Raw genomic sequence first — 20,437 nt, forward strand, 5'->3', positions numbered from 1 at the left:
TGTGCTATGTTTATATTGGGATCATGTTAAAGTCACTAATTAACTTACGGATAATTTATGTGAGTGTAATGTTTAGTCTTTCTAACCAAGAACATAATATGACATTCAGTTTTTTAAAGACTTAGTTTGAATTAGCAGTATTTAAAAATGTTTGTCAGATCTCATACATTTTGTGTATCCTTAAGCATCTGTTGCTATTACAAATGAGGAATTTTTATTCTTATTATTTCTTCTATGATGTAATTGTTCATACATAGTAAATCTATTAATTTCTGCTTATTTTGCACTCTCGTGTCTTACCAAATTATTTTATTTTTTGTAGTTTTTTTTTTTTTTTTTTTTTTTTTTTACTCAATTTAACAGGTTTGTAAGCATACAACTGTATTTTCTGCAAGTGGATAGTTTTTGCTCCTCTTTTTAGATTTTTGAAACCTCTGATTTCATTTTTTAACGTCAAATTATTTATTCAGGCACGTTCAGTACTGTTAAATGGTAATGGTGATAATAGATATTCTATCTTTGTGTTTAGTAGGGATGCTTTTAGTATAAGCATAATGAAACTTTTAAGTTGAGGTGTAAATATTGTATTATGTTATTATCATTTATTACCAAGTTAGTAACTATCTTTATCAAAAGTATTTACTGGTCATTGTCAAATAGTTTTACTTTAATTATGAAGGAATTAATATGCTTTCTCTTCATAGATCTGTTAATTATTTTTATAATAGCTTTCTTAATATTCGATTATTTTGCACTTGTGTCTACTTTTTCATGACTAATTATTCTCTTAATATGCTAATAGACTTAATATTTTATTTAGAATTTTAAAAAATATTTATAAGATTAGTTCATAGTTTTTTGTGTGTGTCATTGTTATTACTTTTGCTGTAAATAATATACTTCCTTCATAGCAAAACTTTGAAAGTTTGCTGTCTCAGTGTTCAAGAAGAGATTTTAAAAGCATTAAAACCATCTGATTTCTTTTTAAGACCTTTTAGTTGTTTGACAAAACTGAAAACACCTGGACTTACTGCTTTGAGAACCTAGCTGCTTTACAAATTTCTGTGTCTTCTAAGAAAATCCATGTTCTAAGATTTTCTCTTTCTACCAGGGTTAGTCTTAGTAAATTACATTGTCTTAGAAAATTATTCATTTCATTTTGGTTTTCAAATTTATGAAGATACAATTGAATAAAGGGACCTCTTAATAATTGTTTTATGTTGTTTTATTTTCATGAGGCAATTTTCTCTTTATCATTTTTTGCTTTAGGTTAGATCTTTTGGTTGGGTTTTTATAGGACCATGTTTTGGATTTACATGTTATTTCCATTATATTTCAGTTTTCTTACTTTTCAACTTCTGTTTTTATCTTTACAATTTTTTCTTCTATTTACTTTCAGTTTATTTTGTTGATTATTTTTAACTTTTTGAGAAAGATGCTAAATGAACATACTTTTATTCTTTCTTTTTATTTATATAAGCATAGAACTATTATTTTTCATTAAAATTTTAAAAATAAAATGTTTCACTATGTTTTCAAGTAACGTTGGTGTATTAGAACTTCTTATGTTTAAAAAGATTTATATATTAGTTTTATCAATTATATTCCATATTCTGTTAAATTATGTTAACATTCTTTTACATTACTCATAGATCTATATTTGTTTAGACAGTTTCTATTAGTTCCACTAAAATGAGCAAAGATAAAATTGATGGTGTTTCTTTTTTCTTACATGCCCCTCAGGTTTTCTTCTAGCATTCAATTTTAACAAGGAAATGTTCTTTTTAGCATTTATTTTTGTAGTGTTAAATGTGCCACTACTTTGTTCATGTGATTTGTCAGGTTTGAATGATATTTTCTGACTTTCACCCTTAAAGATGAGGAATTACCAAACTCGCTCTAGTTCATACGTTCTTTTGCCTCCCCCTTTCATTATATGTAAATTTTATAATTATTTCTGCATTGTCAGAAGCTATAATATTTACAATCCCATCTCACCCTAACTTACACTTTTGTTTTAGTCTTTTTCTAGAGTTAAATATAATAAATGCTCACATAAGTTCTTTGACAGTTTCCTCAATTAACTCTTGGTTGTCTTGCATTTAGCTGGTGGTAGTTTCCCTGGGAAATTTATAGAAACAATATCCCCAGAGAAATTTTTTTCTATAGCTTTTATATTTGAAGGAGAGAATGGATTTATATTTAACTTTAATTAACCATATTCTCTCCTTAATAAATATGTATATATTGCTCCACTGTCTTCTGACACTGGATACTGTGGAGAAATTTGTGACCAGTCTTAATAGCTTCTCCCATTAGAAATAATCTGTTCTTATTTTTTGAAATTCTAAAGAAGTATTTATTTATCTTCAAAGTTTAATGACTTTAAATAAGTTACATATGTCTCTGTTAACTCTTTTGGGTCATTTTTTCAGACATGTGGTTGCCATTTAAATATTGAAATTAAAGTTTTATTTTACTTCACAAAATTTTTATTGTATTATGTTGTTATTTGTTCCACTCAATTGTATTATTTTTTTCTTTGAGTACTCGTCTTTAGGGTTATCCCTTACTTGTCTTCCACATCAATTATTTCTTAACTCTTTAAAAATTGTAATTCATTATTTTCCTATTCTCATGGCCCTTGCTTTATTTTGTGTAATATCAACACTCCTTGTGATCCCTCCTATTTCATCTTCATTTCCTTGTGATGACTTGATTTTCCACTTCTTTTCTGACCATTACTTTTTTCTGCTTTATAGCCTTCTTTCTTAAAGAGAATTACTTTGTTAAGTTTTTTTTTTTTGATTCACGGTAAAATGATAGGTCAGAATTTTCACATGGTCTACAGTAATGTATTTTATGGTGTGTTCTTTATCTAGTAAATTTAGCTGAACTCAACCACTTTTTACGTTATGGCATCTGTGTATAATGCGATTGCCAGCTCCTAGACCAACTATTTGAAGGAGACTGTACATTTTGGTACGTTTACTGATATTTGCCACCATTGTTCCCATTTGCTCTTCACTTATCCCCACAGATTTAATTTTACTTTATTCCTGGGCTTCTTTGATGATTGCGTTTGCTTTGGGTAGCTCTTACATGTCTTGGTTTTAATTCTTTCTTTTATGTATTTCTTATTACATTACTGAAAATTGAGTGTAGGTATTTATCCAAGGCACATTGCTTCTGTTCCAGAGGCAGAGAAGAGGTAAGTTGATATCTATTTCCATGTACATACTGTTGAAATCTTTATTGTATTTGCTGTTATTTGCAATGAAATTTTGAAAAAAAAAAATAAAGCCTTGATACTGTCTTGACAATGATGAATCAGAAGTCTCATGACTGCTAACACAAATAACCTAAAGGTTTAATATTGCTCTTACTTAGTTTATTGAAACCTATAAATATAAACTTGTTTCCCTGACATGTATCTTTAAAATATGTACTCATACTGAAATACGTAATATCTGTTAAACACAGAAACTTTTTCTTCAAAGAAGTTTTAAAAGCTGTATATTATTTTTTCTCATGGAAATCTATTTCATTATTTACCTAGCCAACATGAAAAGCATCCTGCATTTAAGAGCCAATGTAGGCCGGGCGCGGTGGCTCACACCTGTAATCCCAGCACTTTGGGAGGCCAAGGCAGGCGGATCATGAGGTCAGGAGATCGAGACCATCCTGGCTACTGTGAAACCCTGTCTCTACTGAAAATACAGAAAATTAGCTGGGCATGGTGGCGGGCCCTGTAGTCCCAGCTACTGGGGAGGCTAAGACAGGAGAATGGCGTGAACCCGGGAGGCTGAGCTTGTTGTGAGCCGAGATCGCGCCACTGCACTCCAGCCTGGGAGACAGCACAAGACTCCGTCTCAAAAAAAAAAAAAAAAAAAAAAAAAAAAGAAGAGCCAATGTAATACAGGGTGCTGTGGCATTAAATTACATTAGGAATAAGTATTCCATTCACTAGGACAAAGTTGGCATCATTGAGGATAAATGTGTTTTCTAGATCTTCTCTCAGGCATTAATGGACTTAAAGGGAAACTGAAAAATAACTTGGAGGCACTCATCATGCATATGGTAACAAATGACCATCTTAAGTGATTCAAGGAATTCTCAGATTAGACATCACCACTCAAAATTCAGCCCCAAATGCTTCAGATATTTAAGGAGACAGGAAATTACTGTCTGCTTCTATCTAACTTTAGATAAAGTGAGTGAGCAAAATCATTAATCATTAACCCCAAAAGCCACCGAAAAAGCTGTTTAATTATTCTCTTGGGTTGCTGAATGCTGAAAGTGAAAAACACTGCGACTATAAAGGTGAGTAACTGGATCAATTATGAGTTGGCCCTAAACATTCTTACCAAAATTTGTATTGCCACCTCCAGGTGTTTGTGAACAGACAGGACAGCATTCCCCAGGGGGCGTTACAGGGTCGGCACAGTCCAGCACATCCTGGCACTCTATCTTGTCACAGAGAATGGCTCCATTGTCACAGACACAGATCTGGCAAGGGGCAGGTTTCCAAATGTCCCTGTTTAAGTACATCTGGCCATTCTGAGTGCAGGCTATTTCTTCACCATATCCTTCTAAAATAAGAAGAAAAGAAAGAAGAGGTTAGTAATCTGAAATTATGGAATTGGGAAAATATTTTAAAAGGTGAGCCATCTTGTGGATTCTAAAAAATTCTGGACTAAGAAGTAACCTTCCAAGGAGCCAAACACAGATGAACTGATTTCATTTTGTAACAAAATAATATGTAATTCACCATGAAATGATGATAATGTATCTTTGCATGATAGGAGAAGAAATAAAAGCGATACAATGGAAGTATATTTTTTTAACCAGATAATGCTTCCTTCAAGATTTTATTCTTGAAGGTATGAATGAGGAATGAGAGTATCAGTAAAGAGGAATAAAAGAGAACCATCTGAAAATGGGGAAAAAATGAATAATTCAAAGGAGAATATATAATTTGAATGTTTGGTGAACCCTATTATGACTTGCAACTCACTGGAAACTTTAGTAAATTCCACAACAGGAGACAGTACATTTTCATGTACCATAGAAAAAAACTGCAAAAAGGAAAAAGGTATATGTTTTTATTAAAATTATGTTTAAATGTACAGAAAAAAAGAATAACCATGTCCCATTTCATGGAGTAGAATTCCATTTGATATCCTAAATTAATGGTGTTTATTCAACCGTGGCAGAAATGCAAAACTTATGCAGGTAATGAGTTAATTATGTTTGTATCAAAATTAATTAAGGAAAATCATAGCCAAAATAATACAGTAAGTTAATATATATTTGCCTTGTGCTTTTCTACATTTACAATTAAGAAAGCTTGGGAAAATACACACACACATATATATATGTGTGTGTGTACATATATTGCACAAGAGCAGTTCTATTATACATTACTAATAAGTAAACACATATATTACATCATTAACTTTGTGACTTTATAACAACACTATAGAATTTTAAAACATAATGTGGATCAAATCATCCTTGCTTAAATACATCAAGAACTTCCCAACTACTTAAATTCAAAACTTCCTATAATTATAAAGGCTAAAGACCTTCTTTCCCATTTCTTGCACAACTTGACCACTTTTGCCTAGCACTACCTCTCCTTCCTTCATCCCAGGACCACATGGCTATCTGTCATTACTTCAGTGTCATCTCCCCACGAAATTCTTTTCTGACTACCCTGCAAAAATTAGACTTCCTCTTACCCAATTGATATTTTTCAGAGACCTTTTCAAAGAACTCGTTCACTTGGCCATTCGTTCATTTATTCATTCATTCATTGTGTATTATATGCTAGGTAATTTAAGAGATACTAAAATGTGAACAAATAGGCAAAAATCACTGCCCTCAGGAAGTTTATTAGAATGAGTATTAATTTTTAATTTTTGTTTATTTTATCTCCCTCACTAGAGAAAAACTACATGAAAGTAAGGACTAGGTGTCTTGTTCATCACTGTATTTCTTTTCTTTTCTTTTCTTTTTTTCTTTGAAATAACAAAATGGAGTTTTGTTCTTGTCACCCAGGCTGGAGTCCAATGGCGCGATCTCAGCTCACTGCAACCTCCGCCTCCTGGGTTCAAGCAATTCTCCTGCCTCGCCTTCCCAAGTAGCTGGGATTACTGGCGCCCGACCATGCCCAGCGAATTTTTGCATTTTTAGTGGAGACGGGGTTTCACCATGTTTGCCAGGCTGGTCTCCTGACCTCAAGTGATCCGCCAGCCTCAGCCTCCCAAAGTGCTGGGATTACAGGTGTGAACCACTGTGCCTGGCCTCATCATTGTATTTCTAAAGCTTGATGCTATACCTTTCATAGAACTGCCATTTAATAAATACTTGTCTACTGGATGGATATAATGAATGAATCTAAACTATGGTAAACTAGTTTAATTGCACAGCATGAACTTTGTACTTCATAAAAAGATGTTTTAATGTAGTTGTAATGTAGTTGTAAGAATGTAATGAAAGATATTATCATTTGACATATAAATATATTCAAATGATAATGCAAAGCTACATATGAAAATTATTTTAGTTTACAATACTGATATTAATCCAAAAATCTGCATTATATAGTTTTTATTTGTCAATTATAACTTTAAAAAGCTGGAATAAAAACATTTTTCTCACTGTCCTGTGGAATACTTTGCTTTATATATTTAGTCTTTCATCACAGATATTTGGCAAATGGAAAATTGCTCTCAGAGAGTAACACTACTATATGCTAATGGTTTGTGTGCTGTTTTATAAGATGAGGACTAAGTTTCTAACCTGTTTTATCTTCATTAAAAGACCTATATCACATAATACATATCCAATCAACAAAACAGTATTAGCTCTATATCCATAGTGCTATTATAGTCATTTAAAACCAAGGGAAACATAGAAATTATGTTTTAATATGCTTTTCTGGAAGATTATTTTGAAAAAATGAGAAATATATTCATCAAATAAAAAGTGTGACTTTTACATGAAATATCACTTTAACACAGTGTAATTCCATGATGAACATTTCCAGAGATACAACCTGTATAAAAATGGGCTTATGTCCATAGTTCACTGAACAATTCCGTTAAGTAGATAACTTAAGAGTAACTTTGCTCATTAAGTTTTATGATGGAGAAGGAAATATCCACTTACAAATGTTAAATGCTATTACCTGAAAATGAGATACTACTTCAATTAGCTTGTTTCTCTCATTACACACTCTTTGGTGGGGGTGCTGGGAGTTAAGTGCATAAGTGCCTAGTACTAATTGTGCAAAATATTGAAAGCATATGTGGCTGGGTGTAGTGGCTCACACCTACAATCCCAGCACGTTAGGAGGCCAAGGTGAGAGGATTGCTTGAGGCCAAGAGTTCAAGACCAGCCTGGGCAACAGTGAGACACTCTCTCTGCAAAAATTTAAAAGTTAGCCAGGCATAGTGGCACATGCCTGTAGCTCCAGCTACTCTGAAGGTGAGGTAGGAAGATGATTTTAGCTCAGGAGTTTTAGGCTGCAATGAGCTATGGCCATGCTATGCTACTGCACTCCAGCTTGAGCAACAGAGTGAGACCCTGACTCACAGAAAGAAAAGAAGGAAGCATATGTGTTCCTTTCTGTCCTCAAAATATATATTATTGTGGAGTATTATATATATTATATATGTTACACATATAACTATGTATATGTTTTATATATATAACATTGTGGAGTGCTCTTTGTTATATAATAAATGAATATAATTAACTTATTATATAATTGTAATTATATAATATGTTTATTGTACAAATCTTGAAGGAGCCAGAGAACAGGATAAGTTATCCCCTGAAGATTTATAAAATGAATTATTATAACAATATATGTTATTATTGGATAGACATTATATATGAGGATATATATTGCTGATGGAATAATTAGATATTTGGAAGTAGAGAATATGAAAAACAAAAACCAGATGACATGTAATAATGTCAATTAAATATTAAAATACATGAGGGACTCTTCAAGGAGTAGCTTATCTTGTTCTTTATGGCTCCTTTAGGGTTGGAATAAAAAGACACATTGTTTCAGGCTTGTGTTAACACCTAGAAGAGCAGTTTCTTTCTGAAAGTTTAAGACAACATAACTTCAACTCAAGGGGCAAAGAAGTAGGCCACTGGATTACTTTCTTTAAATGACAAAGTTAAAGGTTAGTTTTATACTCTGAGTCATCATGGGTTCCTTTCTCCTGAGAATTTATAATTAAATTTAAGATGATGTGGAAAGTTAGTTGGAATGCTTTTAAATAGCAAGGATATGAAAAACCACATTCACTGTTAAACCTTGTCTCCTCTTCACTCAAACAAGAATCCATGCACATCACAGAGGGCTCAAAAACTCAGTGAATTCTCATTGTTCATGTCTGAACGAAAGACATGTACAAAGAAACAGTGGGTAGAAAATACAGAGTGTCTTGCAGTTTTCACGGATCTACATGGTAGTTGTACACCATATGATTAAGTTGTCCCTTCTGTTTCCTACACACTTACTTAAACGAAAAGAAAAGTAAAATAGAAAGCAAAATTGCAGCCAATTTGTTGAAAAATATTGCAGTAAAGTTGTCATAATAGAATTATTTTATAAATGACAGTACAGTATAAAATAACAAACATTTTCAAATGACATTCTGAGAAATTCAATTCTGTCCTCCTGGTTTCCCTATCCAAATCACAAAATTAACCCAAGCTGACATCCAAAGCTTAGATTCAAGTCCCAGGACTAAAAAAAAACAAAAATAAATAAATGTTTCTTAAAATACCTGGATACTGGGGACGGTTAGGGGATGGGGTGGGGTTGGGAAAGGGAGAGCATTAGTAAAAATTAGAAAAAATAGCTAATGCATGCTGGGCTTAATACCTAGGTGATGGGTTGATAGGTGCAGCAAACCACCATGGCACACGTTTACCTACGTTAACAAACCTGCACATCTTGCCATGTACCCTGGAACTTAAAATAAAAATAAAATTTAAATTTAAAAGTTGGATAAACAAATATTTTTATATAATCTAAAAATGAACCCCAAAACTATCATTTTGCATTACTTGTATTTTTTGCTGTTTATGTTTAACTTTGCTAAAATTGATTAGGACTGGTAGAAATCTGATAACATCATCACTATTTTGTAATTTTCATGGTGTTTTAACTTCCAAAATTTTTATCTCCCAAGCTACAAGATTTTTTTACCCTCACCAACTGTTCCAATAAATGGAATCCATTGTGAAGTCATTCCCACAAAACTTCTGACACTGATGTATTACAGAGAAAAGATGTATTTTATCTGATGACATTTTATTTGAAGTCAACCCAATTTCTCTGTTTCTCATATATCCTCATAGATTTATCTTCTCATAAATCTTAAGTGCGTTTAAATTTAGTTGTAAGAATTCAGTTCTTAATCACTAGATGGCAGACCAAATCCACCATCTTATTATAACAATTAGAAACTAAATTATCACAATTGCAGCTTGCCAACTATATGTTATGCCCTGCATCCACATTTTTTCATAAATTATACTTGTGGGAAAAAAAATGCCTGCATAGAAATGACCATACTGAAACCTTGAACTGGCCAAGAGAGATGATTGTATTTGCATATTAAATTATTGGAGTCTACTTAAACGTTTTGAAAAATATATGAAATAAAAGTCCCTAAAATTATGTTAGATATTCTCTAGCCATTAACTAAAATTCTTCCACGCAGAAATAATATACAACACACACGTGTTACAAAAATTTTAAATCTCTTATTCAGACAAATGTTTGCGCTGATCATTTTTCCCTGTGAGCTGTGAGACTGTGAGTTCCTCGACAGCCAGAACTGTGTTTACCTCAGCAACGTTCACATTTAATGTCATACAATCCGTCTTTGATAAATGTGTGTGTAGCGTGAATGAATGCAGATGTGAATGAGGAAAGTAAGGAACTAGTACATTGATATGCCTATTATAAAGATAAGCGCTTTTAGCTCTCTTTCCTCCTTCCCTAATCTTTCCAGAGAGGATGTGCACTTAGGACCCCTTTTTTGAATGAAAGGGAATGGTCACTTGGTGGTTTTTACCAAGTGTGTCCCTGACATTCAGGCCTCTGTGTAACCAGAAAGGAAGAAGACTGTGTCAGTCACAAAAGTTCATATTTTAGAACCACCTTCAGCAAGCTATAGTAGCCCTTCAGCCTTCCTGACCCAGCTGATTTAGGTCCCTTTTGGGATTGTGAAGATCTGGGTTACCATTATTTAAAGTTTCTCTGACTGTAGAGGTCTTTGAGAGACTATAATCATGACACCGTCAGCCGGTGGCCTCATGAAGTGGAGAGAGAATGCCTTGTGGGACAAAGGAGGAGGTAGTAAAGCAGCCCACGTGTCCGTCTGGATGCCACAGATGCTGCCTTTAGTAATGCACAGCAGAGCGTGGGCTGCTGGATGGGGTTCCAGAGAACCTACCAAGGAAATCCTTCCCTTCCTTCTGCTCTAGGGCACTGTTTATCATTAGAAGGGAAAGATGAAGAGGGACAGCATTCAGTTCCTTCTTTAGACCCTGCAGAGGAGATGCCCAAAATTCCACATTCCTCATTTTGTTTTCCTTAAAAATTTCCAAATTTTAAAAGTTAGATACATATGAAGCCACCAGGGATAACTGAGGGGGATCTATTCCATACTTTGACAATTTATTCTATCTCAGCCTCAAGATCTATGGGATGGTGGGAAGATAAGTATGTATGGGGCAGGCCTATGGGGTTTTACATCTTCTGTTCTTCAATTCACTACAAAGACTTTTACTTTCTAGTGAGCCCCGCAAGCTTAAATCTAGTTTTAGGATAGTTATCCAAATTATTATTTTTTCTGTGCCCTGCTCCTTTTTCCTTGTACCAACTGAACAAGAGTAGGCATTCAATAATTATTTGAGCTGAGTTAAATTTCTGTTCCACTAAGGACAATCATGTTTTATATTCTGAAGCAATATAATGACAATTGTGAAAATTTTCCTTGAAATCTGAAAAATTAAAAAGGAGACAACTCATAGAAAGCATTCATTTCAATGTGTTTCAGTGAGCATATGAATTTTAAAAATTAGATAAACTGTGAAGTTGGTTGGTTTCTTCAGTGCAACCATTAAATGCTTTCCAATCTCATAAGCAAAGTTTTTCAGTTAACTAGTAAAACTGCTGTTTTTACTTTACTTAAAATGGAAAAAATAGAAAGGAAAAACTCTCATATTAGGTACTACTTAAGTTTTTTTCCATGTATCATTGGGAAATCTAAATGACTGTGGCCAAAATGTGAAACTAAAACTACACATACTGCACATGCAATGCTCATCTACAATTCTGTCTGGAAGAGCAGATTTCAGTCTGCTAATGCATTTGACATAGATTTTTTTTTCCCCAAATACATACCTCAAACTACTAAATAGTTGCAAAACACCACAAAGAGAATTGAGCCAACTCTATAATCTATACACTAGAAATTTCAGCTGTAATTTTTATAGCCAACCTTAGTTCTAATCTTAAATATTAATCCTCAGTGAATAAGTTTGGTACAGAGCTATGCCAAATGTGTCTGCCTACCTAAATACATGAAAAATTTGTAATTGTTCTGAATGATGTCTACTTAATCTCTCCTAGCCTAATATTGCTTGAGATAAACAGGAGAACCAAAAATCTGCTTAGCTATTTCTCTTTCAAAGGAGAAGTAAATATTCAGTAATATATAATATCCACATTCCAGATTTCCTTCATCTCCTTCCAGTCTTAGCTCAAATGTTACCTACTCTGGACACTTTACCAAAAAAATTGCACATGACTACACACACATACAACCATAACACTCTCAATTCACCAATTCTTATTCTTTTTTTTTCTTTTAATGTAGTAGTTATCACTTTCAAGCCTACTATATATTGAATTTATTATGTTTATTGTTTGTCACCCCACGATAGAATTATAGCACTGTGAGAACAGATATAATTTATTTTGCTTCCTTTGTTGATATATCCTGATATCCTAGAATAGTGTCAGGATCACAGTAAATGCTCAAGAAGTATTTGTCGAATTAATTTGTTGAATATTAGTTGTTTGCTTAAGAAGCTTTATATGGTAAAGTCATTTTGTAATATTCTTTTTTATATAAAAAGGGACTTTTATATCTAAAGTCAATTGTAAGAATACCAAGTAAGAGATCTACGCCACATTGAATACAAAATGATATGCTTCAACCCTGGGCTATTACCTGATTTTTAGAGAAGCCCCATTTTAGCTGCTTATTTAAATGTGGGCCAAACCTACAAGGCTTTAAAATACCATGAATTATAGGAATATGATGTATTATCATTTATTCCAGACATTATACCCTAAGAAGAGCATATATTTTTACTCATTTTTGTAACCACAAATAATTATTGTGTTTTAAGAGAATATTCATTATTGTATACTCGATGAGTATAAAATTAAATATTTTACATAAAACATTTTAGAATCAATTTAACTCTGTATTTTATTATGTCTTTGCAGCTGCATTTTGCCTTCTTTTTCAATTTTCCCTGATACAGAAGAATATTTAGGGCCTCTAGAGAAAATCCAGACATTGTAGTCAGCTTATTTCTTCCAATTCATTCTTTATTCTCTGCTCTTGCCTTGAGCAAGTTGAAATTTCTTTTACAATCCATCAAACATTCCACAGTTCTCAATGGCTCTTTGATCCCATTCATTTCACTACCAAGGATTCTAAAATATTTTGAAGAAAATTTCTAAGAGGAATTTAAAGGGATGCCTCTTCCTGCATTACTCCCTCTGGAGCTCAGTTCTGGAGGCATGGGGTGAAGGGAGACTAGTGCTGTCATCCCAAAGGCCAATTTCTCATTTTACCCTCTTGGAAATATCTAGTGACTTGAATTAGTATTCAGTTTTGTTCTGCTTTACATAGATTTAATTTACATCTATTTTGTAGCTATTAAAAAATAAGTGATTTTGCTGAAGAACAAAACTAAAACTAGATTTTACTCTTCTTTCTGGCATTCCTTTCCAAGTCACTTCCAGAACATGAAATAAAATTTTTAAATAAAATTGTAATTATTATTTCAGAACCTAAATTCATCTCTTAATCTTCATATTTAGTTTATCCCTTATAATGTGAATAATTGTATGGAAGCCAATTTATTTGTTGCATGTTTAACATCAAAACTCAATATGCTCTGAATCTCAAAACCAGCCAAATGCCATAGTCATACTTGGTATGAGAAAGAGAAGTTGTTGCATTTACTGGAAAGTTATATCAATAACTTTTTAGATGCACAGCAAAGCTCATCATTGGGTAATTTCTCTACTGTAGGGAGAACAAAAGACAAGAAAAGCAAACAGACAAGGAGGATGAAGAGAGGAATGAAGGAGAGGGGGAGAGGAAGGAGGAGGAGACAATCATCTTCTTTCCATATAACTTTACTACATCAAGAAGGAGGTTTTACAAGTTTCTTTAGAAAATAACAGAATTAACCTGAAGATACTTCTTTATCCTATTAGGAAAAGTATAAAGAATGAATCCAAGATTTTTCACCTACAAATCCATGTGCTTCTAAGGAGAAGTTGCTATTTTCCTTAACAAGTAAACATGGGCAAACTTTATTGGAATTTCAAAAGTTTTAGATTATTACTTAATGTTATTCATCCTGCTTTTTTAAATTCTGAATTTTATCATTATTGTATAACTCACATTTTAATTTCTTTAAGCATGGTGACTATGAATAAAATATCTGTAAAGGAAAATAATACTCTTGTCATTTTCTTTAAATACCCGTGGAAAGATTTAAAGTCTCTAAAATCTTTCGATAATTTGCTTAATTCCAAGTAACTACAGAACACTTATTTCTTGCTAATACAGTCATTAGGACATGCTGAGGAGAAACTAGGAGTATAAAATTTAGTTTGGACAAAAGATTACGTTGTTTACTAGTCAACTGATTATTACTAAATTAATAAATGAAAAGTTTGCCTCAATTTTTCTACTTGTTAACATATAGAAAAAGATAAAATAGGAGCCATTACTTTTGGGTAAAAGAAATATTTAAAGGTGTCATAAATAAGTTTGCTTTAAAGTGTGGTCGAAATCTCATCCTAAATTTGTCAATCTGGAAAAAGGAATAGCGTCATTAGTTAATTCATTTAATTGACAGTTATTTATCTAGCAAATTAATAACAATTTTATTAAATACTTGTTTAGTACAAAAGCAAACTTTGGATCAGAGAATGAGACATTTTGAGTTCAACTTCCTTGCCAAAAACAACCAAAATATACAGAAGTTGTAAAAGATAATGAATTTTTTGTAGAATAATTTTGCTCATATGTATATTTCACTAGTGCATTCTGGAAAAATTACATATACACTGAAACTTCATAAACTCATTCTATTTTCTCATTTCTCTAACCTGTATGTATCCTGGGGCCTTTTGAATTATTGGTCCTTATCTTGGAAATCTTCCTCTGTGTTTTGAGAGGTTTTTGTCTAATGCTGTTTATTTTCATTAATTACAACTAAGTCTGGGGAACATCAACCTGAGTTTTTCCTAGAATCCAAAACAAAAACAACCTTCAATCATTATGGAAATATAAAATTCTCTTTATAAAAGCAAACTTCAAATTAGCAAGGGTGAACACAATACAGAATAAATTACATTCTCTTATGAGTATATCACCTATTGACTCTCCTTTGGTGTCCTATTTGATAATGAAATATATTTTAAACCCTCAGACAGCAAGACAGTCTGGATACATAGCAGAGAGAAAGTGGAAACCCATAAACGCAAATCATTCAATGATCCCTAAGAATATACCAGCCATAATAATGGCTAAGGCCACAGTTCTGAGATCCCCTGTGTGAGTTTCAGTCCTCCCTGTATGTTTTAGTCTTCCAACACCTTTGGCATTAAGAATGTGTTCAAATCATAAAATAAATACATTTATTATTGAAGCAAACATCAAAATAACATAATGTATGAATTTTGATAACATGTTTATTTATTCAACAAATATTTATCTGTTATTTTGCCAAGCACTGGGAATACAGTTAAAGTAATGAATTCCTCCCTACCTTTAAGGAGTTTACAGACTACTGAGAGAACCAGTGCAGTAACAGATTATTAGAACATAATTCTTTAAACATAAATTTATAGGCAAACCTTGGTTGTTGTGGGAACACGTAGGAAGGGCATATCATCTAGGCTGGAGGTCAGAGAAGTCAAAAGAGTTCTAGGATTTGAGTTCTTTAACTTCCTTAATTCCTTTCTTTAATTTATTGTTTTGAGGGTTGCTTTTTTTTTTAAGTGAGAAAATTAAAATCCAAAGCAGTTTCTTCCAAAAATTCATTTCCAAGGTATATAATATTATTACCCCTGGCTCCTTGCTGGTAATTCGCAATAGATTCCTTCTCTCTACCAACTGACCAGGATGGATCTGAAGGAGCCCAGGTACTCCCTCTCAACCATGACTCTGATTTTAACTTCTTTACCATCTCTTCCTTTGCCTGAGGGTAAAACAACAGCATTCTTGTTTCTAAACCAACCGGTATGTCCATGGGAGGGTGCCTTGGAGGAGGGGTGGGGCTCTTGTGGTGGTGCGGGCCAGCAGTCCAGAAGCCAAGACAGTGGTGCACAGCAACATGGCAGGAACCATTTGTTGCCGATGACTGACTAACTCTAGCCACACTGGGACAAACTATAAAAGCATTTTTCTAGGTCCAATTCCATAGTCTTTCTTCAATTGTAGACACAGAATTCTGGATTATTGTGTTTTGACATTTTAGGAAGTAAAAAAAAAAATAGTATAATGTCTAGTTTGAAAGAAGCTGACTTTTGTAATTTAGAAAACACTGTGAAGTAAGATATTAAATACCCATACTAAAAGTTTATTTTATTTATACTTAGCACATCCACTTATACTCATTTTCGTAGATTACTTAAGTATTTATTGAGTCTACTTACTATATGCCTGACTCTATCCCATGGAGGAAAGACACAAAAGTTAAAGACACACAAGCTACTCTAGAGGAGCTTAGAGGAAAGTTTATAAAATCACACTTTTAACAAATATTTACTAAGAACATTCAAAATGTAAAGTATCTTCTATCTAGTTGTTTCTTCAATGACCACATAGTTTATATAAGATACTAGGTATGAAAATTACAAATAAGAAATCTGAAAAGATGATATCACTTTAAGCTGAAATTATCTGAGGAGGGGTGAGTAGAAGTGGGTTCTTAAGCAGGCCTTGAAAAATGGAAGGTATTTGAGATTGTGGGAGTAAGGAAAACTCTGCCTGGAAAAAAGGCAGGGAACCACCTAAAACAGGAATAGAGAGGGGGGAAAACATGTCATATATGTAGCATCAGGAGGCGATGGTTTAATTTATGGAATAAAGGAGGTGATGAGAATACTTGGTACAAGTGATACCTCTTCCACTAGGAAAGGTTTAACGACATGCCCACATGGAATTTGGTCATTCTCTTCTCTTGCCCTCATCTCACCTTATTCATACACCTGGCAAATACCTGCAACATTCTATTACACTTAATTGGTTTGTTTGCATGTAAACTCTACTGGGCTGTACATTTCTTGAGAATGAAAAACATTTAATTTCTCTCTATATCATGAGTCTATTAAAGTGCCTGATACATGGAAAACATCCAATAAATGCTTGCTGAATAAATGAATAAAGGTAATAAATAAAAGAATGTATAAGAAGCTTTCAGGAATATTAATGTAACTACATAATTAAAGATAAATCAGAAATAAATGAGACCAAAGGCCATGAGTGGAAAATGTCATACTGGAGTTAGGAGAAACAGTAGTTACGAAAAGAGAGAGGTAAAGCCAGGAGACACTAGGTAGAAAATATGAAGGGTTTGATGAAGTTTGGGTGGGATAAAGTATTTAATTTTTTTTTTTTTTGAAACAGAGTTTTGCTCTTGTTGCCCAGGCTGGAGTGCAATGCCATGATCTTGGCTCACCGCAACCTCTGCCTCCCAGGTTCAAGTGATTCTCCTACTTCAGCCTCCTGAGTAGCTGGGACTAAAGGCATGTGTCATCACGCACAGCTAATTTTGTATTTTCAGTAGAGACAAGATTTCACCGGTTGGTCAGGTTGGTCTCGAACTGCTGACCTCAAGTGATCCACCCACCTCGGCCTCCCAGAGTGCTGGGATTATAGGTGTGAGCCACTGTGCCAGGCCTAAAAATTTTTAAAGATAATTTCAGAGTCTCATAAATGAATGGAGGAAGAAATACCTACTGGGTACTTTGGGTTAAATTGTGTCCCGCTAAAAGATACACTGAATTGCTAATCCTCTGTACTTCAGAATGTGACATTATTTGAAAATAAGGTCATTGAAGATGACCTAATTAGTTAAGATGAAGTCATACTGGAATATGATGGGCCCTTAATCCAATATGACTAGTGTCCTTATAAGGAGGGAAGAGGGGAAGAGACACAGAGACTGAGACACTCATTTCTGTTGTCAAAAGCCACCCAGTTTGTGGTACCTTGTTATCAAGCAGCCCTAGGAAAGTAACACAGGTGTATCGTCTAGACATTGAATGAACTAAAAGTTTTGGAGAGATAAACAAATTTTATTTTAAAAATTCTAAACTCTATGTAAAGCATGTTGGAGTGAATCTTAGGGAAGAATAACCCAGTAGAAATATTAATGGCAGCTATAATTGTGTTCTAAGAGTTATGCTAAGTGCCTGATAAAAATTTTCCAGGTAGTCCTAACAATCATCCTGGTAGAGGCTTGGAGTCCATCATGATCACAAAGCTAGTGAGTGGCAGAGCCAATATTTAAACAAATATACACCCGTAACTATTATATATTGTGTTAGACAACCAGACTGCTATGTTAGAGAAGAGATAAGGGGATGGCACATTTACATGTACAAAAGTCTTAAGTCACACTCTAAATGTGGATTTTGAATAAGAGAGCGGTAAAGTGACAAATAGAGCTCCTATGAAGAATGAAGAGCAATAGAAGCCTGGGTTAAAGAAAAAACAGGTAAAGCATGGTTTACCTTAGAGATGAGAAAAGGAAGTGATTAAGAAGGGTGTTTTAAAAGAAAATGTGTTAGAACGAGAAGCAATTAAAATATACTAAGATTGTGAACCCCATTCTTTCTATTCATTTCCCAACTCTAAATGGTGGAAATTTCATTTCCTGGTGCTCTGCCTGTGTAGTCACCAAATGTTACCATCCTAATATCCGGTGAAATTTCCCCTAGCTTTCCTGAGGCCTCACAGGATATTGACGGGGGAAAGACTATCTCCATGACATGAAAAAGTCTTTCAGTTATTTTAATGAGTAGGGTTAGTAAATGATTGCATACCAACTATTATTTAGTTCTTTTTAGATTAGTTTATAGGGCGCAGGAAATGAAATTTTTCCCCAGAATATTCAGCTTGCATTATATAAACATGACTCCCTTCAGCAAACAGAATGCACTATGCTTGCTATTTCATTTAAACTAAACAGGGGATGATAAAAAAGTCATTGAGGAAAAGTTCAATAAAATTCAACATTATAAAATACAATTTAAATAAAACTATCAACTGTCACTTTTTAAATTACATTACATTCATGTTTTCATTTTCTTTAATTTTTCGGAAGTCTGAACTAGTATTTTAAAAAGTTCTTAACTGTGTTTTCCTTTGTTTTATTTTTTTAATTTAATCTTTGCTATAGATTTGAAAATGGAATCTTCCTTCCAGGACCAACTTATAACTTCAATTTTTTCCTGTTTAGTAACTGTCAGGTTAGTCACAATAGATTTGACTGGCAATAAGGATTAGAAATAAAAGCAAATAATGAAACAAATGTAATTGCTCAGTTTGTTTTATAGTGATAAAAGCATATGATCTAATAAAAAATTCTAAATATGATTCATTTGCATACTGATTTAATGGAAGATAACTGAGTGAATCTGGATATTCTTATGATGTTAATGGAATAGCAATGACTAAAAATTATTTAATGGAATTTTACAGGCTAAATATCAAGTATAAAGAATTATGGGATTTATCATGAACTCAACCAAACTTTTCATGACTGGACCACACTATCAAATGAGATGACAAGATGTGCTAGATACAAAAAGAAGCTCAAGGTATGTATCCACCAACAGAAACCTCTCTGATGTTGCAGAGGTTCAACCATAAGGGAATAAGGCCATTCACAGTATCTGAATTGGTAAATAGAACAGTTAAGTCGATTTAGAGGCATTATTCTATGTCCAGTTACATTTACCAATGACTTCCCTGAGAGTTAGGAATTCTAAGGCATAGACAAAATTATTCTGCATATCCACACCAAATTGCACATACAGCAGTATTCACATACAGTTGACTCTTGAGCAACACGGGTTTGAACTGCATGGGTCCACTTATAAGGAGATTTCCTTCCACCTCTGCCCCCCCTAGACAAACCCCTTCTCTTCCTCCTCCTTTTCAGCCTGCTCAAAGTGAAGACAATAAGAATGACTACATTTATGATGATCCACATCCACTTAATAAATCGTAAATATATTTTCCCTTCCTTACGGTTTTCTTAAGAACATCTTCCTTTTTCTAGCTTCATTTATTATAAGAATACAGTATATAATACAAACAACATATAAAATACATGATAATCATCTGTTTATGTTATAGGTAAGGTTTCCAGTCAACAGTCGGCTATTAGTAGTTAATTCTGGGGGGAGTTAAAAAGTTGTATGTGGATTTTCAACTGCACAAGCACCCATAACTCCCATATTGTTTGAGAGATGACTGTATGCAACATGATTCTTCCACATCTCATAAAATTAAAAGAAAGTTGCTTATTTCTTATGGGACCCAGGCTTTGGATTCCTTTAACTATAGATGGATAGGTGAAGAGTTTAGTCAAAACTTACAGGAATATGAAATCTGCAATGATAACCCTCTCCCAGCCATGACTTTACACTACTTTATACCAGCCTATACATGATAAATTACCAACTCCACTACATATGTTCTAAAGTTTTCAGAAATTTAAAAATTGATTTTTATACAGGAACTATGTTATACTTAAATTTATTGGAGATTAATTTCACTTAACAATCATTCACCTTGTTCATCTTAAGATTTAAATATTAGAAATATTAGTAAAGAAAAAAACAATATGATGAAAAAGTAGCAAAATGTATATTACCTAAAAGTCAGTATATGTGGATTCTTTCCAATGGTAATATTTTGTGTAATGAGAAGAGTTTATGGAAAATTTCTTTAGGTTATGATTATTAAACCCAAAGTAATATTTTTATTTTAAAATGTTAATATCTAGTGTTTATTACCAAAAGAATTTATTTCTCTTAAAGTTATTTAAAAATAAGATT

At 33.2% G+C, this 20,437-nt stretch overlaps 1 protein-coding gene across 1 annotated transcript in view; it reads right to left on the bottom strand.

The window, feature by feature from the left end:
* The window catches only part of COL5A2 (collagen type V alpha 2 chain), a 148,777-nt gene that overhangs the window by 74,243 nt on the left and 54,097 nt on the right, over nt 1–20,437 (bottom strand). The window contains exon 2 of the mRNA XM_025404119.1: nt 4,368–4,592. Within this exon, the coding sequence (XP_025259904.1) occupies nt 4,368–4,592 (225 nt within the window). The remainder of the gene's footprint in view (nt 1–4,367; nt 4,593–20,437) is intronic.

Source organism: Theropithecus gelada, chromosome 12 (assembly GCF_003255815.1).
Source record: "Theropithecus gelada isolate Dixy chromosome 12, Tgel_1.0, whole genome shotgun sequence".
Classification (NCBI taxonomy): Eukaryota; Metazoa; Chordata; class Mammalia; order Primates; family Cercopithecidae; genus Theropithecus; species Theropithecus gelada.